The following is a 23,679-nucleotide window of genomic DNA, read 5'->3' as shown; positions in this document are numbered from 1 at the left end:
TTCGGCAGGCCGGCCCTCAGGGGCGGGGCCTCGCGCGGGGAGGGCGGGGCCTGAACGCGGCGGGGAGGGCGGGGCCTGAACGCGGCGGGGAGGGCGGGGCCTGAACGCGGCGGGGAGGGCGGGGCCTGAACGCGGCGGGGAGGGCGGGGCCTGAACGCGGCGGGGAGGGCGGGGCCTGAACGCGGCGGGGAGGGCGGGGCCTGAACGCGGCGGGGAGGGCGGGGCCTGAACGCGGCGGGGAGGGCGGGGCCTGAACGCGGCGGGGAGGGCGGGGCCTGGACGCGGCGGGGAGGGCGGGGCCTGGACGCGGCGGGGAGGGCGGGGCCTGGACGCGGCGGGGAGGGCGGGGCCTGGACGCGGCGGGGAGGGCGGGGCCTGGACGCGGCGGGGAGGGCGGGGCCTGGACGCGGCGGGGAGGGCGGGGCCTGGGTGCGGTGGGCCGCGAGCGGCCCCTTTAAGGCGCGGCCGGGGCGGGCCCTGCGGCGCGGCCCCTTTAAGGCTTGGCCTACGTGGCAGCCGCTGGAGCCGCGGACGCGGAGCGAGGCCGGCCGCTGGGTACTTCCTGTGGAGGCCGCAGCGGGCGCTGGCGCCGACGGGCCGAGCGCCGAGGGAGCGAGCCAGCCAGCCAGCCAGCCGAGCCTCCCGCCGCCGCCATGGGCCAGAACGACCTGATGGGCGCGGCCGAGGACTTCGCCGACCAGGTGCGGCCTGCGGGCCCGTCCGCCCGGGGCGCCCCCCATCCCCGGCCCTCCTGTGGGGCCCCCGGCCTGGTTGCCTCCGGGCCCCGCCCGTGCCCCGCGGAGCCGGCCCCCGGCCCCCCGGGCCGCCCCGAGGCCTGGGCCGGGCCCTCCCGATGCCCCCGCCGCGCTCGCTCCCCTCCCCCAGCCGGGGCCCTGCCTCCCGGGCTCGCCGCCTGCCCGCGCCGGGGGCACCCCCAAACTCGGCCTCGGGGGCCCAGCCCGCACTCGCGCCGCCTGCGCGCCGGGGCGCCCTGGGAGTCTTCCCCGGGCCCGGGCTTCGGGCGCCCAGCTCTGTGGGCCTGTCCTCCCTCCCTGATCCGGCCCGGCTGGTCCTAGACGCCGAGGGGCGTCAGCGGCTGTCCCCCCACCCCGGCCTCCCGAGGCCCCGGGGTGGGATGCGGAATGCTTGGGGAGCGTCCTCGCCCTTCTGCACCTCTGGGTGGTCCCTGCACGCTTGTCCTTCCACTGGGCACTCTTAGGGGGCGGATCCTGAACAGGGGGGTTGGTCAGATTGGAGGCCTGAGAGGGTCCTCCCGGTGGAAAAGGGGGCGCCCTGGTTGGCAGCCCCGCTGCAGAAAGCCACGGCACTGTTTCTTTGCTCTGTCCCAGACGTCTTGGGTTCATGGGGTCCCTTTGACCCTTCCCTTCCATCTTCCTTCCCTGTCTGGACTCTGCCCCGCGATGAAATGAATGGGTATCTGTCTGTACATACAGCTAGGGGGAGGGGGACGCCTACCTTCCTGTTCGCGAGTCCAGGAGTGTCCAGGTGGCATTCCTAGCAACAGGGAAGCGAGCCCTTGAAACCGGCCACTGAGTCACTGCTAAAGGTGTTCGGAAACTAGACAAACAGAACCAGGTCCTGCAAAGGGGACAGAGCTCTCCCGAGGTCTCCTTCGACCAAGCGTGGCCCAGAGACCACGGCGGTGATTCTTGAGCCGTGTGCCTCTTGCTTCTGAAAGTGTCCCGTTATGTCTACAGACCTATAGGAAGAGCTGCAGCTGGCCCAGCCGCCATGCTCTCTTTGGTTTACTTAATGGGTGTGTGGCTTTGTCAGAGTTAACAGTAGTGAGGTTTAAGTTTCTGTTTTTATGGGGGTGGTTATAATTCATCATACTCCAAGGCTGGACTCACTGGAAGGTGTATGTGTGTGAGAGATTTTTAAACAATAGTTAAGTGAGCTGTTTTCTAATCAGTTATCGGTGAACAAGATTTCCTGTTGTTCCCCTGACGGATGAGATCTCTCTAGCGTGGCCTCCCCGTTGGGTTCTTGAAGCCCCACTTTCCTGTGAGCTGCTTGTGTTATAAAACTGTGGGGCTAAAACGGTCAACTTGAAGAAATGGTTTTCCCTCAGGTCACGATTTTGTGTTTACAATCTAAAAATTGTATCCCTTGCAAAAACAATTTGTATAGAAAGCCCTCAAAAACTGAGCCAGCTGACTTTGTCCGCTTTCATTGACATGATTTTAGTGACCCAGTTTTGTTTCCCCAAGTAGCCGCCACCTAAGAAGACGGCTCAATTCAGCCCTGGTAGCCGTGAGAGCCTCGTACACTCTCTGCAGCCCGGAACAACCCCGGTTTTGCAACTGAATTTCATAGCTGAATCTAGATAAAATGTCTCCACTCAAGTTGCTGCCAACTATCGAATGATAAGCCCTCCTCTTGCCAAAAAAAAAAAAAAATCAGACTCTTTACGTAATCCTTTCTTTTTTTTCCTTCATGCATTTCGTTTGCATTAAATGAAAGAAGCAGAATCTTGGAACTGGAAAGGCCCTGGAGGGGCACACAGGATCAACCTGTAAGGTTTCACTGCTGAGGCGCCTGGGGCCTGGGGCCACAGCCCCGGGCAAAGCCCGGTATCACACACAACATGCTTCTCAGGCTTGGGGTTTTTCTGTACGAGAGCACGCTGCCTAAGGTCTGGAAAAGCAAGGCCACGTCTGCCGGGCAGGGCAGGCTCCTGCGGTCAGTTTTTGAGGGCCAGAGCCCACCTTGGGGGTGACATCTGCCCGCAGACACCTCCATGCCCTTCCATGGGAGGGCAAGGCCGGGCCATGCTGTCACCACCGAAGTTAGGAGCTGCTTCTGCCACCCGGCCTGGTGTGAGCGAGAGGCGTGGATGGGTGATGGGGTGCAGAGCAAAAGCGATGGCTTCCTGTGGACAGAATCTGGCCAGGCTGGGCTGGCACTTTTGTTTTTTGACATTGATCCACATAGTGTTAGAACAGCTGCCAACAGTAAAGGTGCAGAAAGTCCCGGCTTTTAAGATGACAATGATCTCACTTGAAGGGATTGGGGAAATGTCATGAAAGTCATTGATGTGACTAGTAAATATAAGCATGACATACCTGTGTTTTCTAACCTCAGCTTCAGAAAACAAGCAAAAATGAAGGGACAGAAAGTCAGCCAGAAGTGAGCAGGGTCTCAGAAGGGCCACGTGTCCCCTGAGAGCTACGGCGGTAATCCGGAGTCTTCGGCGCTCCGGCATGGCGCCCGGTCACCCGTGCATACTCCTTGGGTTGCCCGAGGGTCCCGGGAGCTCGGGCCACAGTGCTTCCATCTTCAGGTGCAGAGCGGGGTGGGGGTCTGTGTGGTCTTGAGTGGCTCGTGGTGGCCCGCCACATGGAGTCGGCATGCTGCGACCTTCCTTCAGGTCTGCAGAGGCACGAGTGTGGGTGAGTGTTCTGGCTCCTTGCGGCCAGCAGGCTCAGCTGCCTCTTTGGCATCAGGCTCCTTGCCCTGGGTGGCAGGGACAGCATCCTCCTGCTGGAGAAAGTGCTGAGAGAGCTGTCTGCGGAAGCTGGCATTCGGAAGCCATCTGAGCCTGGGTCTGAAGGGGCCAGAGACTAATGAATTCAGCAATCCAAAATGACGCCCGTCCCCTGCAGCTGGGACTCAAGGCCAGGCTGCAGGCTGTGACTCCCAAACACATTTGCCCCAGTAAATAGGAGTGTTAGCACTTAATGGGCTGCGTCACCAAGGTGACAGATAAGCCGCCTGAGGCCTTGCTTTCCGTGTGGCCTTTGGTATTTCCACCTGTCCCCTGGCAGGACAGAGCCAGTGCTGGGGGCTCGCACCTCCAGGAGCTCCCTTTGGCCTCTGGTCAAGTGCTGGGGAGCGGGGGATGGCCCTGGCGGGACACTGAGCTGGGCCTCCGTGGCCCCCAGGTCTCGGGGCTGTGCCTTCGCCCCGTGTGGAGCCACCGGGGTGGGTAGGGTTCGGGACGGTGCTGGGTGGCTTCTCTGTGCTCTCCTCCTGTTCCTTTGCCATCCCTCCCCCACAAGGGCTTCCGGCCTTACACCAAAAAGGAGCGGGGAGAGGGCAGAGAGGAGCCGGCTGACTCACTGTCCCCTGCTCCGACCTCAGACAGGAGGTTCTGAGAAGGCGCCCTGCCTCCCTGCCTCTTGGGGAGCAGGGTGGAGGCGCAGGCGCGGGGCTTCTCCCGGAAGGCCCCGAGCAGCCTGGCACTGCTCCTCGCAGTGGCGCTGTGTCCCGTGTGGGTTTTCGGTGGGGAAACCAGGCCCTCTCTCTAGGCCAGGGCCAAGCAGCGCCTCTTCTTGGACCTCCAGTTGCTGCGTGGCTTTACAGAGCACTCGGGGAGACTCACTGGGGGTCCGAGGGCCCTGGTGGATGTGCCCCTGTGAGTCACCAGGCTCAGGTACCAGCCCTGACTCAGCCTGCTGGGCCAGAGGTCACTGGCCGCGGGCTCTAATCTTCTGGGGTGTGCAGGCTCTAATCTTCTGGGGTGTGCAGTCTCGGAGCGGCCCTGGAGAAGGGTAGCCCCAGTTCTCAGGGTGCACGGAAGCCTGACCTGCCTCTTGCCTCTGCCTGCAAGTTCTCATGAACCAAGAATGGCAGCCTGCTTTCCTCAAGTCCCTTTTGTCCTGAACGCTGAGAGAGAGTAGGTTTCCCCGTGTTCGGTGGGAGCTGCGGGTGGCTGTGTGATGTGATGGCCGTGTCCCAGAGCCACGTCCCAGGTTGGATACAACTGCTGCTTGAATCCCTGCTGCTGGGAAACCACAGCCCCTTGTACGGAAACCTTAGCTCTGTAGGTGAGCCCTCAGATGGGGTCCTGCTTAGGACCCATATGCCATGCTTGACCGTGAGCTTCCTGCGAAAGGCCTGCCCCCCAGAGGCTGAGAGACCCGGTCCCTTGTCATGCAGGCCCTGCCCACTCAGCGTCTCCTTCGGCCTTCCCCTCGTGATCCTCTGTCTGGGCACAGGGTGTGCACTGCCCGTGACCACTGTGGGTGCATGAGCTGCAGTCAGCCCCTGGCCTCGGGGCCCATGGTGTGTGCAGGAGGCCAGCTTAGCGTGAGCACTGGCCGGGCGGCCTCTGGGTGCCTGCTTTAGGGGCTCCTCTGCCGTGCGAGGGGGCTGCTGTCTGCAGCAGCACCGTGTGGGCCCAGGGGCCAGGTGCTGAGAGCATAGCGTGTGCAGGCGAGGCTCACGTCGGTTCTGCTCCCATGCCGTCCCCCCGGCCACCTTCCTCCGTGTTCAGTCCAAACAGGTGCTCGTTAGAGGGTGGCTGGTTTCAGAGAGGCTCTGGATCGGCCTGACTTATAAAATAGCCCTAAACCTAGCCCACATTGTTGTTTAGCTGCTAAGTCACGTCCAATTCTTTGTGACCCCATGGGCTGTAGCCCACCAGGCTCCTCTGACCATGGGATTTCCCAGGCAAGAATACTGGGGTGGGTGGGTTGTCATTTCCTTCTCCAGGCGATCTTTCTAACCCAGGAATCGAACCCACACCTCCTGCACTGGCAGGCGGATTCTTTGTCACTGAGATGTGCTTCGTTCAGAGCACAGACACCTGAAGCTTTGCAGTGTTTTCAGCTCAGAGAGCTGTCTGTCCTGGCATGTCTGCACTCGGAGGAAGGGCTGAATTACCTTTTGGAAGAGAACTTCTCTCTGCCGCTCTCTAATCCCCTTGACCCAGACACTCAAATTAAGAGCGCAGACGTGTCATGGAGGCTTTAAACACTGCCTCCATCTTGCGGTTTAGGGGCCAGTGGAGGCGAGTTGGCCCCAGCCTGGGATTCACAGTCTGCACTGCCCCCCTGGCGGGCTGTGCCAGCCTCATATGGCTTTCCCCAGGTTTCAACACTTTGCTGAGGCCCGTGTTGTCGCCAGGGCTTCTTGGCTGGTGGCTGGGCCTACCGGGCTGGGTGATTACCCCATTGCTGGGCGTTTTGATTCAGGCCCTGAGGCAGAAACGGGAGGGTGTGTGGCCTCTGCTGTTCCCACAGCTCCTGATCTGAAGTGCTTCTACCCTACATGGACTCCAGAGTTCATGTAGGTATATTTGGGACCTCTTTTTTTTTTTTCCTTTTAAAGACAAGGTCCACTGTCTTCTTTTTTCCTCTGCTCATTAAGGTTGGAAAGAATCTTCACGACTATTAACCCAGTGGTCCTCACTTTGTAAGATAGTAGAGAACCCCTGCCCCCACCAAAGCATCCACTCAGCTTGTCCACAGTGTGCTGGCCGTCAGGGGGTCAGAGCCAGGGTGGGCGCACCAGCCGTCAGCCTCGGCCCCGGGCCCGCCTGCTCGCCTGTCTGTGCGTCTCCCTCTGTCACTGGGACTCTGGCGCGATTCCGTGGGCGTCAGGGGGCAAGCAGATGTGTGCAGAAGTGACACCTCGGGGCCTAGGCTCTGGGACTTGGAGAGGGTGGACACCTGGCTTGTCACCCCTCTGTCCTCAGGCCAGGCTGCTGTGGCCCAGAGCCCGGGGGAGGGGAGGCGTCTCTGTGCTGACTAAGCCAGAACTGACAACTAAAGGTTGGTCTACACAGCTGGCGGCTTGCTAACCAGGTGGACGGCTTTAGCAGTGCCTAGGACTTTCAGTCAGCTTTTCAAAACACCAAAACGGAAGAAACGCTCCCAGGCACACCTTTTATTCCAGCGGCAGGTTACCCAGCCTGAGAGGTTGTGACACTCAGTGTCCCTTCGAGGGGTCAGATTCACGGGTGCCCTTCGGACTCTGGCTGCTGACACATGAGTCACGTGGGCGGGTGCCCGATCTTTCTCCCCAGTTCCTGCTGTTACCGTATCACAGGGTGTCTTTCCCTTTGTCCCTCCGCTTTGAGTGCTTGCGAGGAGCAAGTGCGTTCGGTTCACCTGAATGACGCTCGTGCCTCGGTTTCGTGCGTATTCCTTAGTCAGCCATCGTGAACGGCCTGGCTGGCGCGGGGCAGGAGGCGGCTGTGTCTGCAGGCGTTTCTGTCACCGTGGGGGCGGGGCTGTCCCAGCAGCTCGAGGGTAGTGAGGCCAGGCAGGCTCTCACGGCCTTCGTGGACGCCCCGCGACAGACCCTGGGCGCGAGCCGGGGCAGCGGTACTGCGGTGGAGAGACCCGGGCCAGGGCTTCGCCGAGGGCCCGCTGAGTCTGTCGTGGGCCAGTCTGGCTTCCCACGCCCTTGACTGAGGTGGGCGTGCTGTCCTGCAGCAGCTCCGCGTGTGATGGCTGTAGTTGACGCGCGCACACTGGCTGAAATCACAGAGGAGGAGGTCGGGGGCTGGCCTGAGGTCTCCCTCTCCTCCAGGCAGGGTGCCCGGATCCGCCCCCCCCGCCCCCTGGGCAGTGCTGGGAGCGGCTGCCAGGCCTCCCCCTACCCCGTCCCGCTGCCCCTCACCATGGCTTTCCCGGCCCTGCAGTTCCTGCGCATCACGAAGCAGTACCTGCCGCACGTGGCCCGCCTCTGCCTGATCAGCACGTTCCTGGAGGACGGCATCCGCATGTGGTTCCAGTGGAGTGAGCAGCGGGACTACATCGACAGCACCTGGAGCTGCGGCTACCTGCTGGCCTCCTCCTTTGTCTTCCTCAACCTGCTCGGACAGCTGAGTGAGTGGCACCCGTGCCCCCGCGGGTCTCCTGGGCAGCGGCCTGGGAGCAAGCCCTGCCGGCCCTCGGCTGGCTGCTCTGTCTCTAGTCCTGGCCGCATTTCTTTGCGGTCCTCGGCTTAGTGCCCGGAGCAGGAGGTGCAGGGGGCTGGGGGGCGGCCAGTGAGGAGCCGAGGCACCCCAAACCCAGGGTCTGGAGAGGATGCCAGCGGCAAACGTAGAAGGGCGGGCCTCGGACGCCGGTGCGGCCGCGCGGGCTTTGGGCCCGGCTCCCACCGGCCGTCCCCTGTCCTCGGGGGCCAGGACAGGGCTGCAGCTCCCAGCAGGGCTGCCTGTGACACACGGCGACTCTAGCCAGGAGTCCGCTTTCTGGACCAGGGCTGTCGATAGGTAGAGGCCATCCCCGCCAGAGGCTGCTTTCCGCTCGGGCGGGTGGCTGGGCTGCCGCGGCGCCAGCAGCCAGGGGAGGGGCCGCCGCCCTGACCTCAGCCTCCTTGCAGCTGGCTGCATCCTGGTGCTGAGCAGGAACTCCGTGCAGTGCGCCTGCTTCGGGCTCTTTGGCATCATCGCACTGCAGGTAAGCGGGCCTCCCTCTCGCCCTGCTTAGAGCTGAGCCCCGGGGACAGAGGCCGTGAGGACTCGGCCCCACTCGCCTTCAGCCCGCTTGGGGCCACACTCCGCTTCCACCCTTGGCTGCCTCCCCGAGCTCCTGTGGCAAGGCAGCAGGCCACAGGGCTCTCTACTTCACAGAGGACACGCAGCTACTCGTGAAACGCTTAGCTCACAGTTCATCTGCGTCGGGTCTTGGAGCCGCCATGTCCTCCAGAACTGTCTGGGCCCAGCTCTGAGGAAGCAGGGGCTTGTTGACAGGTCCAGGCCACCGCCCACCCCAAGGGACGCTGAGCCCGTTGCTGAGTTTGGGGCTGTTGATGTCCCGAAAGGGTTTTGTCTGTCTTGTATTTAGATACGTTTCTCACGTATGTTGGAAGAATTGCCTGATGCTGTTAATTCTGTAGAAACAGAAATTTGTCTGGAAACACTGAGACTGAAAACGCTCTTTCCTCTTCCCTCAGACGATCGCCTACAGCATTTTATGGGACTTGAAGTTTCTGATGAGGTAGGTATCTTCTGGTTGGTAACTAGTGTATCTCCTCGTGTCTCTAAAGTCAGTAGCTGTTGGTTGAAGTGAGTTTCTCTGGGTCAAAACCATGCTTCTTAGACTCTGTAGTGGACGTTGGTGAGGCCTTTTCCTCCCCATCCCCGAACCCCGAAAACACAGGTGAGAACCACCACGTCTCACGAGGGCTCATGGGTCCAGGGGGAGCGCTGGTCAGCAGGAGAGCCTGGCTCCGGCCCCGCGGTGGGTGCAGACGCATCTATGTCTCCGGTCCTGTCCACGGGGGTCAGCGGGGTCCGCTTCCTGCTGGGGCCTCCGACCCGGTCCGCCCGGCACTGGCAGGGCCGGGGGGCCTGAGCGACCACTTCGGGGGTGTGTCCCGCAGGAACCTGGCCCTGGGAGGAGGCTTGCTGCTGCTGCTGGCCGAGTCCCGATCCGAAGGCAAGAGCATGTTCGCAGGCGTCCCCACCATGCGTGAGAGCTCCCCCAAGCAGTACATGCAGCTCGGAGGCCGAGTCCTGCTGGTCCTGATGTTCATGACGCTGCTCCACTTTGACGCCAGCTTCTTCTCAGTACGTCTCCCCCAGTTGATCCCCCAGCCTGTGCGCTGCACACTGCCGAGGGGCCGTCAGAATGGTCCCTGACACTGCTGAGTTCTCGGCGCCAGGAAGCTGCCCTGGCCTCACCACAGAGCCCCTCCAGCTGGGGGTGCAGGCTCACAGCACGCACACCTGCTTCTCTTTCCTTCCGGGCACGCCTGCCTGCAGCGTGTACTGTTTGCACACCAGGGGTTGGGGCTGCAGAGTCGAAGGCTTCATCCTCGGCCCTAGGAGCTCATAGAGCTGGGGCCCTGGCTGGGCAGGGTCCTCAGGAGGGCTCTTGGAGCTGGGGGCAGGGAGCGGTTGGTCCTGAGCAGCTCGGGGGAGTGTGGTCCCAGCTAACAGGGCCCCTAGGGTCGGCCGTGAGTGAGTCCCACTAGTAACCCTGCCTGTGAACCGCAGACCTCTCTCCGTCCGGGCGGCCATCTGCTGCCCTCCCCGCAGTAGCGCCTCTTCTCCTTCCCTGCTTGTGATGCTGGCTCTCAGCACGCCCCGTTACTCCACCCTGGCGCGGAGCCTACAGGGACGCGGGCAGCTGGAACTGGCCTGCGTATCAAGCAGGACACGTCTCTTCTTCACATTCATTCTCGTTCCATGCCTTTCGACCCGTGCAGATCCTTCAGAACATCGTGGGCACGGCGCTGATGATTTTGGTGGCCGTCGGCTTCAAAACCAAGCTGGCCGCCTTGACTCTTGTCGTCTGGCTGTTTGCCATCAACGTGTACTTCAACGCCTTCTGGACCATTCCTGTCTATAAGCCCATGCACGACTTCCTCAAGTACGACTTCTTCCAGACCATGTCGGTGATCGGAGGCTTGCTCCTGGTGGTGGCCCTGGGCCCAGGGGGTGTGTCCATGGACGAGAAGAAGAAAGAATGGTAACGGAGTCCTCCCTGCCTGGCTGGGACCCACGGCCGTCGAGGACTGGTTCAGGGTGGATTTGAGTAACTGCCAGCATCTCCTGTACCCTCTTCCCTTCCCTCCCTTGGTAAAGGCACAGATGTTTTGAGAACTTTATTTGCAGACACCTGATCAGTAATGGCTAAACCTGCTATGGACCCACAGCCTGGCATCTGACTGTGCGGAGCCGGCCGGCCGAGGCCAGCGCCCCCCGCCCCGGGGCAGGGCCGTGGCTTGTTGGAGTGAGCATCTTGCTTGGCTGTGGCCCGTCGGCCCAACTTTTTTTCTTTTTTGGGGTGGGGGACCTTGAAACTGTACTGTGAGCAGATACATTTGTGTATCATTCAAAGCAGTCTCCCTCTTTTTTTTTTTTGAAGTTTACCTTTTTAGCTAAAACTACTCAATGATTCGGGGTGGCCCAGCCCAACATCAACACACTGGTTTAGGCCCACACCAGTGCCTTCCCCGTGGGCTCCGCCCTGCGCTGTGATCCTGTTATAGGGCCAGTGAGAGCGTTTAGAGAAACCCCAGACTCCAAGAATACGGCAGTATTAGAGCAGGGGCTGAAGCTGCGGTTTACGGCCAGGGCGTTCCTCAGAGAAGCAGCCGGTGCAGTTTCCACAGGGTGATGCCTGGGAGCGCGAGGGGCTCATGGCGGGGACAAGGCCCTCAAAGGCCACCCGGAGCCCGCAGAGGCCGGAGCCCAGGCCTGGCAGCACGTGTGGGCCTCATCAGTGCCCAGATGGGGAGCAGCCGCCACCGTGGGCAGGGCTGGGCCGGAGCGGGCGCTCAGACCAGTTACCTCAGGCCGACCTGTCCCAGAGCTGCAGCCGGCGCCCCACCACCCGGTGCCCCCGGCCCGCTTGCTCCCTGCCCTCACGAGGCCGCTGCTTGCTCAGATTGTCTATTTGCTATGCTGAATGCAGCCCCAGTTACTTTTTACGATTTGTGATGCCTTACCGATCGGATCTTGATCCTGTATTTAAAGTTTTCTGACATTGCCTTATGCTGTGTTTCTCTTCTTGGGGGTGGGGCCGCGAGCTCTTCTCGCTGTTCTTCGCTCCTCCACCTGGTAGCAGAGGCCACGAGGTGACGGCAGCCCCCGGGCCGCCCCCGGCTCCTCCTGGGGGCCAGGCCTTCCAAGGTCTCACAAGCCTTGCCTTGGAGCGGGCCCCATCTTCTCTGGATTCATCTGCTGGGGGTGCGAGCCTGACCCAAGGGCCTTCCCTGGGGCCAGTCCTGAACCCAGATCCACACGGACCTTCGTGTCGAGCCAGGGTGAGGGGAGCAACCCCCCCACCCCGACCCACTTAAGCCCCTGGCCAGCTTCACAGGACAGGGGGAGGCTGGCTCTTACCCACTAGAGCTGCTAGAACCTTCCCTACAGTCGACCCAGCTAACCCAAGGGGAGCCATCGCCACCTTTCCAGCACCACCCGTGTCCCCCTGCCAAGCCCCCCACTTCAGAGGCTCCTTATACACCACCCCCAGGAGCCCACTTCCCTACTCCCCGCGTATTTATAAGGATGGAGGGCTTTCTACTTCCGTCCCTGGGGTGCTCCCACGTGAAGGGGGTTCTGACTGTCTCAGTCTGGGCAGGGTGCTCTTTCAGCGCATGCCCGCCCAGTTAACCCAGCCTCCCGGCCCCAGGGACAGCCCGCTTGGCTAGGCCACAGCTGCCTGTGGCATTGTTTCTGGCGGGGTACAGTTTTTAGTTTGCAAAAACTGAGACTGCCCCCGTGGTGGTCCCCAGCCCACCTCCCCTGTCCCTGAGTGGGCTAGTGCTCAGGGCAGGGGTGGATGCTTATGTAAGAAAAGGAAAAAGGACCTACTAAATTGGTTTTAGCAAAAAGAATTTCTGAAACACACTTTTTTTTGCTCTCTGTGGGAAATAGGTATAAATCTCATGCTGTATTTTATATCTTAGTTGTGTTTGAAAACATTTTGATTTTTGGAGATACGTCCAAATAAATAATGGCATTTGTTGTACGCAGTGTGGTCCTCTGGTGTCCTCCAGCCAGGTGGGGCTTGGCCAGGGCCCTCCCTGGGTGCCCCCTCCAGGCGTTGCCGGAGACCGCGTCCAGTCGGAGGTCTTCCTTCGGGGTCCCTGCTGCTCCCTGGGTGTGGGGTCAGACCCCAGCCGTGCAGGCATTGGCAGCAAACGAGGAGTGCGTGGAGCAGGTCTTGGGAACTGGACCAGTGGGGACCCTGGCGGGCAGCTTCCGAGGACTTTCAGAATTCTCTCAAGATGTGTTTTCCCCAGCGACCTTTCATCAACCTGACTGTTTAAAAGAGCTGAAGCTCTTAGGTTTGCGGTGGTGACTTTTGAACTTCTTTTTCAAGGAGCTGGATCGCTTCTGTGGCACAGAGAATTCCCGTCAGCGGGGGCATTCGGATGTGATACTGGGGTGCTGTGAGCCTGCCTCCCAACCCCAGCCCGCAGGGAGGAAGGGACTTTAGTGGGAACCCCTGGGCAGCTTTCTGCCTGCGGCTTCCGTGGCAACTCGGCCGGGCAGTTAAAAGGCAGCACTCGGACCCCAATCGCACAGTCCTGCCCCGCCCTCTACCAGCCCAGTGCTACGTCACTGACGGAACTTCTTTCCTGCGCCAGTCTCAGAGGTTCCGGGGGCTCTGATCAAGTCCCCTCCTCGAAGTCCCTGCGCTGCTCTCTGGACGCCCTGCCTTAGACCCAGGGCCCTGAGCCTGCTCCGTGCAGCCCCTTCTGCGCAGACCAGGAAGCAGCCCCACCCCCACTGAGCAGCCCCACCAGCGCCTGTCTTGTATACTGCTGGCTTGAAATTTCAGCTGTGGAAAAAAAAAAACGTTTCTGATTTTTTTCTAAAGCTGAAACCCACGGCTATACGAAGCCGCTGCCGCGCTGGCAGCCCGGGGGCCAGCACTACCTTCCTGCGCTTGAGGACGCGCTCCTGGCCTGCTCCCAGGGCCCTGCCGTCTTCAGGGCCCGGCTCTTGGGGACATCTCGGCTTCTCGTCCTCGTCCTCGGTCAGAAAGTCGTCAGTGCTGTCCCCAGGCCCAGTCGCTTCCGGGTCCTTCTTGGTGAACAGCTCAGCTGCAAGGGGTAGAGGTTTGGGCTGTCTGAGGTCAAGTGTACCACCTGTGCCGAGGGGTCAGCCAGGCCCAGGACCAGAAGTGGACACAGCGGGAGGGAGCTGCTTGCTGATGGAATCCGCGGGGGCAGCTGTGACTGAATCCCGAGGCCGGGTTGGGGGGCCGCTCTAGCTTACGTGGGTACAGGTCTGTCATGCTATCTTCACTGTCGCTTGGGGCGGCGCCATCATCGCTGGACGGGGGTTCCCAGAAGGCTTCTCTAGGATGTGGCGGCCCATCACCGTCCTGGTCTTCCCTCCTCCTCCTCTTGTGCAGGAGGCAGGCCGGCACGAACTCCACGCCCTGCTCCTGACACTCCTCATCTGCAAGACAGACCGGCTCCCTCGTGTCTCCCCATGGTCCCCCGGCACACAGCTGGGCTCGGCCTGGGCCCTGCCACCCTCCTCCCCAGGGAAACGTCAGGAGAGCCTTCAGCTCGGCTCCTCCTGGGACTGCAGCCAGGTGCGTGGGGGTGCGGGCCAGGGGCAGGACAGCGGAGACCGAACCGGCCTGGAGCACCCATTCCTTTGGCTCCAGCCAGTTTCCAGGAAGCCACGCCAGCCTGCCACCCGGAGACTGAAGTCCCCTCAAGCACAGCAGCTGGGACCCCTCCTTGGACGGTGCGCTCCATAAAGGCCCGGCTCTAAGCCTCCAGTGCACTCCCATCCAAAGCTGCCAAGACCCTCTGTGGTCTTGTCCCCACCTGCCTGGTGGCACAGTAGCCGTCCTACAGAACTGCCCCCCTAGCCGAGCCGAGCACTCTCCCCGCAGCCCCTCAAATCCTGTCTGAAGAGAAGCCCTGAGAGAGCCTCCTGCGTCAGGCAGGCCCACCTGGCTCAGCGCCATCTTCTTCAGAGCACTTGACCTCGCCCGTGCCACTCTGGGGTCTGCTGCCCGCCCTGTGCTGCCCCTACCATCACCCTCTCCTCACCGTGCTGGGACCGGGCCTGGCGCACCCACCAAGGGCCACCAAAGGCTGACCAGGCTGCCGCTTCTGCCCTGTAGGGGTGCTGGTCCTGGGGAGAGCACGCAGGCCCCCAGACACCCACGTCCCGCGAGGCTACTCACACTTGCGCAGCGCCCTCTGGTACCGCCGGCCCTGGGTGTGCCTCAGCACGTGCTCCGGGCACTTGTTGATGTGTCTCAGGGTGAGTTTGCAGAACAGCTGGTGCCTAAGGGGCAGTTCACAAGCCAGGGTCCAGACCCACAGCTCTGCACCACGGCCACGTCTTAGAGTCACCCCTAGAGAGGCTGATGGGGATGGGGGCGGTCTCTACCACGGCCACGTCTTAGAGTCACCCCTAGAGAGGCGGGTGGGGGCGGTCTCTACCACAGCCACGTCTTAGAGTCACCCCTAGAGAGGCTGATGGGGGAGGTCTGCCGTGTGGCTTAGGCATCAGGATTCTTCCAAGCAACTGCAGCCTGCCACTCCTCCAGACAGCCTCACTGTCCACCCAGAAAACAGGCCCAGACAGCCTGGCCAGCCTCCCCCGACTGCTCCAGCAGGAGAGACATGTGGACCACCGCTTCACAAAGGGCTGCGCAGTGCGACTGTCTGCCACCCCCTTCATCTTGACTACTACTGTCAACCGTGCCCTCTCGGCTAAATCAAAGCTCTCCTTTAAACTAAAGAAGGAAAATGGCCACCTTCAGAACCTCAGGTCACAAAGCACAAGTGCGCCAACCCTCTACGAAGCACACAGGCCCAGGTGGCAAATCTTGTGTTTACAAAAAGAAAACGAAATATCAACTTCAGATATCCACATGGTACCACTGTAATGCACATGCAGTCATGTATGAATGTGAGAGCTGGACCATAAAGTAAGCTGAGTGCGGAAGAACTGATGCTTTTGAATTGTGATGCTGGAGAGGACCTTTGAGAGTCCCTGCTATAACAAAATCAAACCAATCACTTCTAAAGGAAATCAACCCTGAATATTCACTGGAAGGACTGATGCTGAAGCTGAATCTCCAATACTTGGGCCACCTGATGCGAAGAGCTGACTCAATGGAAAAGACCCTTAAGTTGGGAAAGATTCAGAGCAAGGGGAGAAGGGGATGACAGAGGATGAGATGGTTAGCTAGCATCACCGACTCAATGGACATGAATTTGAGCAAACTCCAGGAGATGGTGAAGGACAGAAAAGCCCGGTGCACTGCAGCCCAGGTCCGAGTCGCAAAGAGTCGGACACGACTGAGCGACTGAACACACCCACACACCCACATACAGACATGAGCAAGACGGGGACCTCACTTGGGGTCCCAGGTGACTCACAGCTCCAGAACTGCCCCCTGCATCTCAGGTCTCCTATCAGAAGGGAGGGTGGGCGCTGCCAAACTGGCCGCATCTCTGAGGAGCGCTCACTCTGCGGAGAGGGGTCGGGGCTCCGGAGTCTACCCAGTCCCGGCCAGACTCAGCACTAGGAACTGTCCCTCCCCCGGCCTGCCCGGCAGTTCCCGGCCGCCCCGCCCCGGCCTGGCCACGTACGGGTTCTTGGTGCTGGGTACGATGTGCGGCTCGAACTCGGTGTAGTCGAAGGCCGGGGAGGCGCGGACCAGCCGCCGGTACTTCTTGCCGCGGGTGTAGACCTGCAGCTCGGGCAGGCGACAAGGCAGCTCGTGCCCAGTCAGAGCGCACCGCACCTGCGGGCGGGAGCGCGGCGCGGTCACGGCGTCCGGGCGCTGGGGGTCTCGGGGCCCGCCGTGGGGTTCCCGCACCCCACCCCCGCCCCGCTCCCACCTTGCAGGCGCCGGGCTCCAGCCGCAGGCTCGGGTGCTCGCGCAGAAAGGCGCGCACGTCTGCCGGCAGCTCGCTCATGGCTCCGCGCGGAGCTGGGCGCCGACCTTCGCCGGAACCACGTGGGGCGGGGCGGGGGCGGGGCGGGGCGGGGCCAAGCGACGCCCCGGAAGCACACGCCTCCAGGGCCCGGAAGGGAGCGGGCGGGGCGATGGCGGCGGCGGCGCGGCTGCTAGGGCTGCGCGCGGCGGGGCTGCGGCCGCTGCTGTGCGCGGCGGGTGCGGGGCCGGTGAGCCGGCCGGGGCGGTGCGGCCGGGCGGGGGTGCGGCCGGCCGGGCGCGCCCTCGCACTGGGCGAGCTCAGCCGGCCCCTCACGTCTCCGCAGGCCCCGGCCAGCGTCGTCTGGAGGAGCGTCCTGGGGATCTCCCCGCGCGCAGGTGAGTTCTCATGCAGGGACGCCCCAGGCGCCCGGGGAAAGCCTTTCAGTCCGTGCGTCCACTTTGCCGGGGGGGCGAGGGAGTCGCGATAAGCTCTGAAACTGCCGCCCCAGCCTCGGGAGTCAGGCCCTGGGTGCGCGCGGGCTGTTCTCCGCGCTGCCGCCCTCCCGCCGCACCCAGCCGACAAGTGCAGCCACTGCCCGAGGCCGCCTCTGGCTGAGGCGGGGCCGAACCGAGACCGAAGCTGTCTGGAATCCTAAAAGAAAGCTGGACTTGTCAGTACCGTTTGCATTGTGGTCCCCGAGGTTCAACAAAGGGTGTTTGTGTATAGAGCGCTGTGCACCCTGGAAAGGTGGCTGTAAGTCTTACTCCAGGCCTGCCTTTTTTTAACCATCCCTAACACCTAAGATGCTTTCCATTGATGGAACTCACGCTCTGAGAGCTTAAAGGTACCTCTTGTGTATGTTTTTCCAATTTTAAATTTATAAGCGATTTTTGTTCTGAGAGCTCTGTAAACCACTCTCCTGAAGTGTATGACGTCCTTTCTCTGCAGAGCATGGGCAAGTCCTTGCGTCTAAGTGACAGGATACGTCTCAGCATGTTCTTGCAGGAAAGCCATGAGGTGGTTCCATGAGTTACCCAGGGTCATAGTGGGTGGCAGAGCCAGGCCCTAATCGCTGGATCTCATTCAGTCGGTGACTGTCTGCTGAGTGGGTGTCCTGCGCCGGGCGCTGGGTTAGGAGCTGGGCTGGACGCAGCTGCTGGTTGGCTGCAACTGCCCATGCTGGCCTGGCCCTCCTCCTGTTCCACGTTCTCTCAGGCAGTCAGGGCAGCTTTGAGGAGCTGGCTGCTCCAGTTCTTCGTTCAAGGGCTTCCGGCCCCATGCCCGTGCTGTGACATCTCCTAGGGTTGGCCTGGAGGCCCCGCAGGTGTGGCAGCTCTTCAGCCGAAGCAACTGCCACAAAAACCGAAGATGAGGGCTTCCTCCGCTGGTTTCTGCTTCTCATTCCTGTGACTGCCTTTGGCCTGGGGACGTGGCAGGTAAAGGCTGACGTGGCTCTCTTGGCCCTGAGCCCTTGACCGTGCTGCCGCTCACTTGGGCTTACGCTCTGTGCCCACAGGTCCAGCGTCGGAAGTGGAAGCTACAGCTGATCGCAGAGCTGGAGTCCAGAATTATGGCCGAGCCCATCCCACTGCCCGCAGAGTGAGTTTGTGCGGCTGGGCTGGGCTTGCTCAAGGTCAGCAGCGGGGCCTGGCTGCGGCTTGCCTTCCTGACTCAACAGTGGTCCTGCTAGGCTTCTTGCTGACACCCAGCTGCTGCCTGACACACACGTGTGGAAAGGCCTCTGGGCTTCACCTGTTTCCAGGCCCTGTGCATTGAGGGCTTCCGCAGTGCTGACAGCCTTCCGTAGCAGTTCTTAGGTGGCGGGAATGCAGACGTCTGTCGCGTCTGGACATGAGTGGTGTTATGAAAATGTACCTAGTGATTCTCCTGCCTTCTTTCCCTCCTTTAAAAGCACTCCCCAAGGACAGCTGTCATCATGACGCTTCCCATTCGAGGGAGCATACAGTGGGTCGTATTTGCCTTGCAGGTGGTTGCTCTGGCCCGTGTTTTACTGAGTTCAGACAGGCGTCCACAGCTTTAAGCTTTTCTTGAAAACGAGGGCCTTTTGGCAGCATAGATCCTCGTTCCCACACGGCTTCCAAGGACTCAGCCCCGCTTAGAGGGCACAGCATGCAGCCCTGCAGCCCCCACGGTGCTTGTGCATCACCTTCTGCTCCGGCCACGGTGGGCGTCGTGGTCTGCAGGCCCTCAAGTGGGTCTCGGCTCCCCTTCTCCCACCCCATATAGCCCAATGGAACTGAAGAACCTGGAGTACAGGCCCGTGAAGGTCAGGGGGCACTTTGACCACTCCAAGGAGCTGTACATGATGCCGCGGACGATGGTGGACCCTGCCCGAGAGGCCCGGGAAGCTGGCCGGCTCTCATCAGCGGCCGAGAGCGGAGCCTACGTGGTCACTCCCTTCTACTGCACTGAGCTGGGGTGAGTGGCGTGTCAGGGGAGGGGTGCTGAGTGGCCTGGCATAGGTACTGGTTCCCATGTTCCTTCTCAGCCCCCAACCCCAGGGAATCCAAGCTACCCAGACAGCTCAACTCCTTGGAGAGTTTGAAATGTCATCCTGGTTGTCATTAAGACAACTAATTACTGAACTTCATCTGCATTGTCAAGCTCCAAAGAGCAAGGAAAATTAAACTGGTCTCTTTGGAGAAAACCGTTTAGTGGCTGACACATTTAGTGATTATGGGGCAATGGGAGGGGCCAGCAGAGGAGCCCCAGCCTCGCATGGAGGGTTTTGGGTCAGGGGAGCCTTCCCAGGAGTGTTTGAGTAGGAAATGGTATGTACTCAGCACCACTCTCGCAGCACCGCTTCACCCCCCACCCCCCGACCAAGATCCAAAACCAGACCATCAGCCTAATAAGGAAAACCCAGGGCCCCAGCCTTCACCTTCTGGTTTTAGGTGCAGGATGGGCCCCGGTGCTACAGCTAGGACAGGACAGGGAACTGAAGGCAGGAGTTGAAGGGAGAGGCAGCGGGGAGACGTCCGTCGCTGGCTGTGTGGCAGCAGCCGAAACAGCAGAGGTTGGCGGTGGGGAGGGCGTGACCCCCCCACCAGCTTGCTCTGCTTCAGTCTTTCCCTGGGGCACCCAGTGACTGCTTGCTAGTCATCACTTGCATTCAGAACCTCTTCCCTGCCTGAAACTGCGTGTTCTTAATACTCTAGAATCACCATTCTGGTAAACAGAGGGTTTGTACCCAGGAGGAAGGTGAATCCGGACACACGGCAAAAAGGCCAGGTGAGGGGGCTAGACTGTCCTCTCTGGGAGGAGCCGTCCCAGCTCTGCAGAGACGGCATCTCTCACCTTCCGTCACAGGTTGAGGGAGAAGTCGATCTGGTGGGGATGGTGAGGCTCACAGAGACCAGGAAGCCTTTTGTCCCCGAGAATAACCCGGAGCGGAACCACTGGCATTACCGGGACCTGGAGGCCATGGCCAGGCTCACAGGCGCAGAGCCCATCTTCATCGACGCGGACTTCAGTATGTCATGACCAGCACACCCCAACACCTCCCTCCTCCCCTCCTGTCCTCCACACCCCAGCGTGTATCAGTGGCGGGAGTGTGCCCACCTTGGCTGAGTGCCCCACAGCCACCGTGAGGACACCTTCCATGTTCCTGCAGAGAGCACAGTCCCTGGAGGGCCCATCGGAGGGCAGACCAGAGTCACCCTGCGCAACGAGCACCTGCAGTACGTCATCACCTGGTGAGCCGGGCCTGGCCTCGCCCACACTCCCCCCCACCCCACCAGCCCCTGGCAGCGTGCCCACCCCCCAGGCCTGACAGCGCGCTCTGCTCTTCAACCCAAGGTACGGACTCTGTGCGGCCACATCGTACCTCTGGTGCAAGAAGTTCCTAAGTCGGACTCCTGGTGTGTGAGGAGGTTAGCAGAAGTCCGCCTGTCCCTGAACAACTGAAGCCACTTAAGAGATTTGGTTTTATGCTGCTCATGTGCCCTTGTATTAATAAATCTCTACACCACACGAAGTGCCGTTCTTTCCACCCAAACTCCAATGTGCCACCTAGGACAGCCTTTTGAGAAACTGGAGACACACACACACAGGGCTTCCATGTGGCAGCGGTGAGCCCCTGCAACAGCCCGCACAGCTGGCGTAGCCCCTGCTCGCCACACACGGAGGGCAAAGAGCCTGCGCAGAAGTAAAAACAAAACCGGACACACAGCTGATGGTGTTGTCGCCACCCCCCAAACTCTCACTCGCGAACGCCTGACACCAGCTGGACAAGAATCTTCTTTATTACTTTTATGTACAGAAAACTCAACAGTGCACACTCAGCCCAGCTTGGTGGCCAGCTCTTTGGCCTTCGCCTTTTCCAGCTTGGCGATGCGAGCCACTGACTTCGGCCCCAGGACATTGCCTCCCCAGTGACGACGGATCTGTGGGAGAAGAGGCAGTCAGCCTGCTGTTCATTTTCTGAGGCTTTCAAACCACGCCAGTCCATGCAGTTCTATTTCCCTGTTCCCAGCTGACTGGTATATACAACTGCTCAGAGCAAGAGCAGCCAGTCTCTGACTAAAGGCTTATCTGGAATGAACACACTTCTTACCTCGTCGTATCTGTCATTGTAATTGGTCCTGATGGCCTCCACCAGCTTCGCCAGGGCACTCTTGTCCTCCCTGACAAAGCAGAGGGAAGTTCAGGTCACTGGCCTGTGAAGTTAGCCCCCTCCCTCAAAGCAGACAGGACGTCAGTTTAGACCCAACACAAGCCTCTTGCCTCAGATATAGCATGACCACATGGCTTCTTCAGGTGAAGAAATTCGTAACCATCATTGGCAAAGATTCAGAAAATGCTCTTTTTAAAGCCTGGTCTTTAAGGTAAGATCCTGACAAACCGTGGGAACCTGGAGTGGGGCAGGGCGGCCCCCAGTGACAGGAACACCGGCTCTGCTGCACTTACGAGTTGACCTGCGTGAAGGCCACGGCGGTGCACGTCTTCCTGTGGACCAGGCGCCCCAGCCGGGCCTTGCCCTTGATGATGCAGTAGGGGACCCCCATCTTGCGGCACAGGGCGGGCAGGAAGACCACGAGCTGGAAGACAGCGTTAGCGCTAGCGTCATCTGAAGCTAAAGCAGTAATATAAAAAGGCTAGCATGGTAGCAATTGCTCAGGGTTAAAAAGCTCATGTGTTTGCACTTCAAGGTTTAATTCAGTAAGAAATTCACATCATCGCAAAAGCCAGGAACTGCACCCCTTGTCAGGACTTCTTTATATGAAAAGCTGACCATCCGTGTCATTCCACCAGAGCCTGTCAGGCCCAGCATCTAGCTTGGCGCAGTCTTCCTGGTACAGACAAGCACCCACCAATCTAAGCCCAGCAGCTGGCACAGGAGAAGCAGCCACACATACCTCGATGGGATCCACGTCGTGAGCGATCACCACCAGCTGCGCCTTCTTGTTCTCCACCAGGGTGGTGACAGTGTTGACCCCTAGAACACACAGCCAGTTTGCATGAGGGCGGGTGGGGCTGCTGTTCCCAAAAGCAGTTCCACTGCAGCCTGGCTGTGACTCAGGGTTAAAAAGCTCGGATTTTACTCTCCACAGTGATTCCAGGAGAAGAAATTCATGCATCATTGCCAACAGCCTGCCCCACAACTCACCCTCTTCAAGGAGAGGTCCACTCACCTGCTCGGAGGACAGGCGGCCTCTTGGTGGGGACATCACCTTTGCCAGCAGCCTTCTTCTCGGCTCGGGCCAGCAGCCTCTGCTTCTTCTCCTGCTTCGTCTCTGGTCTGTACTTGTGGGCCAGCTTAAGCAGCTGAGTAGCTGACAAAAAAAAGACCGCCATTCAAATTTGAAGTTGCAATATTTGTCACTTAACGTAACAAATGCTCGATCACCATCCTGAGTACAACCACAGTCCAAGAGATCTCAGACCCAGTTCATTATCCCATCAACATATCATGCTGTGGAACGAAACAAGGAAAACCAGCCTACTAAAAGTACCCACTGCCCCTTCAAAAGCCTGAGTTCTAGCAGGGCCAAAAAAGGGTGTCAACCACGCCCAAGAAAGCCCTTCCCAACGGCGTTTCAGGCCACAGAGCCTCACCTGTCGGCCGGTCCAGGGCCTGGGTGAACTGGTTAATCGCAGGAGGCACCTTCAGCCGCTTATAGAGGATGGCCCTTTGCCGCTGCAGCCGGATGTAGCGGGGCCATTTGACAAAGCGGGTGAGGTCCCTCTTGGGTTGGATGTCCTGTCCTGTGAAGTAGAGTAACTAGGTGAGGCTCAAGCTCCTTGTCAAGTTCAGGTACAGAGACACACTCAAGGATGTAGGTGCATCAGCGATCTTGGTGGTTTAAAATGTCATCACCGTCTTCTAGGGAGCAGACTCTTGCATCACTTGCACACAAACACCAGAGGACACAGGGAAGACTACAGCGCCGCCTCTTGCTCAACAACCAACCGAGGTGCAGTCCGCCCCACCACCTCTGCCAGGGGAACGCCAGTTTCTGGATGGCCAGCACCCGGGCTCCACGGTGACACACAGTGAGGCCACCGAAGAACGACCATCACTGTCCCCCACCCCCGGCTCAAAGCGAGAGATTAAGAGCCAAGCACAATTTAGTTACAAAGTGGCAAAACGTGAGAATTCCAACCCAAGTAAGCCTCAACTCCAACCGCAGTGAAATCTACAATAAGCCACGACCTTCTGTTCAACTATTGTTTTTCTCTATCGAAAATTAGGTGAAAACACATCATCTCGCGTTTCTTACTCACCAATGCCAAAATTCTTGGGCCTCTTCTCGAACAGGGGGTTGACCACCTTCTTGGCCTCCTGCTTCTTCACCACGGCCGGGGCCGGGGCCACCTTCTTCCCCTTGGCCTTCTTTCCCTTCGGCTGGGCGAGAAGAAACACCAGCTTTCGCCGCCCCCTCTGCCGGTTTCTCTGCAGAGGGGCGGGTCCCAGGGGCCATAGCCCCCCGAAGACGAGTGCGGACGGCGGGCGACCCCGCCACCCCCGAGGGCAAGCCCGCCCCCTCCGTGTGCCGGGCGCCGCGCGGGCCCGGAGGCCCCCCGGCTCGTACATCAGCGATCTTGGTGGTCAGGAGCGTCCTCACCATCGCTCAGATAGCAAATATTCATTCACATCATCTGCACGAGGCCGGCGGGCCCGCGAACCCGCGGCGCCACCCCTTCCCCGCGACGGGGACAGCCTCTTCGGGGACCGGCAGGCTCCAAACAGCAGAGGCGAGCGAAGACACCGCGCGGGCCAAGATCCCCTGAGCGGGCCCCCAAGAAATGGAGGGGACCCCCACCCCCGGGGCACCGGCGCGCTTCGGCCCCGTCCGTCCCCGAGCCCCGCACTGCGGCGCTGCCCGCCTCGGATCCTCATCCCCCCCTGCCAGGCGAAGTCGGGGAGTCTTATCCAGCCCCAAGGCCGATGAGCGAGGTCCTGCGGGGCGCCCCTCGCTCTGGGCAGTGGAGGGACCCCCGCGCAGTCGCGCTCCGAGGAGGATGGCAGCGGATAGAGCGCAGACGGCAGAGCCAGCACCACGAGCAGAAATCAAACTCACCATCTTGAAAGGCTGGCGTAGAGAGAAAGGACGGGGTATTGTGGGTAATTTGTAG

At 60.5% G+C, this 23,679-nt stretch overlaps 4 protein-coding genes and 5 non-coding genes across 9 annotated transcripts; 2 read left to right on the top strand and 7 right to left on the bottom strand.

Moving 5' to 3' along the window:
* The first annotated feature begins 522 nt into the window (after positions 1 to 522).
* Positions 523 to 11,196, top strand: SURF4 (surfeit 4). Its single transcript, XM_052648441.1, has 6 exons — positions 523 to 701; positions 7,394 to 7,580; positions 8,080 to 8,156; positions 8,653 to 8,696; positions 9,082 to 9,268; positions 9,910 to 11,196. Exons 1-6 carry the CDS (start codon positions 654 to 656, stop codon positions 10,174 to 10,176), a joined length of 810 nt encoding a protein of 269 aa, XP_052504401.1. The 5' UTR covers positions 523 to 653; the 3' UTR covers positions 10,177 to 11,196.
* An 879-nt stretch (positions 11,197 to 12,075) lies between these two features.
* On the bottom strand, positions 12,076 to 16,146 carry SURF2 (surfeit 2). Its single transcript, XM_052648442.1, has 6 exons — positions 16,042 to 16,146; positions 15,790 to 15,944; positions 14,370 to 14,473; positions 13,439 to 13,624; positions 13,097 to 13,263; positions 12,076 to 12,550 (listed from the first exon to the last, which is right to left on the bottom strand). Exons 1-6 carry the CDS (start codon positions 16,117 to 16,119, stop codon positions 12,467 to 12,469), a joined length of 774 nt encoding a protein of 257 aa, XP_052504402.1. The 5' UTR covers positions 16,120 to 16,146; the 3' UTR covers positions 12,076 to 12,466.
* Positions 16,147 to 16,249: 103 nt separating this feature from the next.
* Positions 16,250 to 20,071, top strand: LOC128056994 (surfeit locus protein 1). The gene is made up of 9 exons (XM_052649835.1): positions 16,250 to 16,327; positions 16,424 to 16,475; positions 17,383 to 17,516; positions 17,597 to 17,679; positions 18,328 to 18,519; positions 19,260 to 19,332; positions 19,411 to 19,573; positions 19,715 to 19,796; positions 19,900 to 20,071. The coding sequence occupies exons 1-9, from the start codon at positions 16,250 to 16,252 to the stop codon at positions 19,967 to 19,969; spliced, it is 927 nt and encodes a 308-aa protein (XP_052505795.1). The 3' UTR covers positions 19,970 to 20,071.
* A 256-nt stretch (positions 20,072 to 20,327) lies between these two features.
* On the bottom strand, positions 20,328 to 23,667 carry RPL7A (ribosomal protein L7a). Its single transcript, XM_052649836.1, has 8 exons — positions 23,625 to 23,667; positions 22,828 to 22,948; positions 22,159 to 22,308; positions 21,735 to 21,875; positions 21,459 to 21,538; positions 21,010 to 21,140; positions 20,657 to 20,726; positions 20,328 to 20,486 (listed from the first exon to the last, which is right to left on the bottom strand). Exons 1-8 carry the CDS (start codon positions 23,625 to 23,627, stop codon positions 20,382 to 20,384), a joined length of 801 nt encoding a protein of 266 aa, XP_052505796.1. The 5' UTR covers positions 23,628 to 23,667; the 3' UTR covers positions 20,328 to 20,381.
* LOC128057066 (small nucleolar RNA SNORD36) lies at positions 20,823 to 20,887 on the bottom strand. Its single transcript, XR_008200251.1, has one exon. It is a non-coding gene; the product is annotated as a small nucleolar RNA SNORD36 (small nucleolar RNA).
* On the bottom strand, positions 21,212 to 21,284 carry LOC128057063 (small nucleolar RNA SNORD36). Its single transcript, XR_008200249.1, has one exon. It is a non-coding gene; the product is annotated as a small nucleolar RNA SNORD36 (small nucleolar RNA).
* On the bottom strand, positions 21,614 to 21,688 carry LOC128057065 (small nucleolar RNA SNORD36). The gene has a single exon (XR_008200250.1). It is a non-coding gene; the product is annotated as a small nucleolar RNA SNORD36 (small nucleolar RNA).
* On the bottom strand, positions 22,385 to 22,455 carry LOC128057071 (small nucleolar RNA SNORD24). The gene has a single exon (XR_008200256.1). It is a non-coding gene; the product is annotated as a small nucleolar RNA SNORD24 (small nucleolar RNA).
* On the bottom strand, positions 23,133 to 23,207 carry LOC128057070 (small nucleolar RNA SNORD24). The gene has a single exon (XR_008200255.1). It is a non-coding gene; the product is annotated as a small nucleolar RNA SNORD24 (small nucleolar RNA).
* Positions 23,668 to 23,679: the final 12 nt, after the last annotated feature.

The sequence above is a fragment of the Budorcas taxicolor genome, chromosome 11 (genome assembly GCF_023091745.1).
Source record: "Budorcas taxicolor isolate Tak-1 chromosome 11, Takin1.1, whole genome shotgun sequence".
Lineage (NCBI taxonomy): Eukaryota > Metazoa > Chordata > Mammalia > Artiodactyla > Bovidae > Budorcas > Budorcas taxicolor.
Note: the sequence above shows the minus strand (reverse complement) of the source record. Positions and strands in the feature narration are given on the sequence as shown.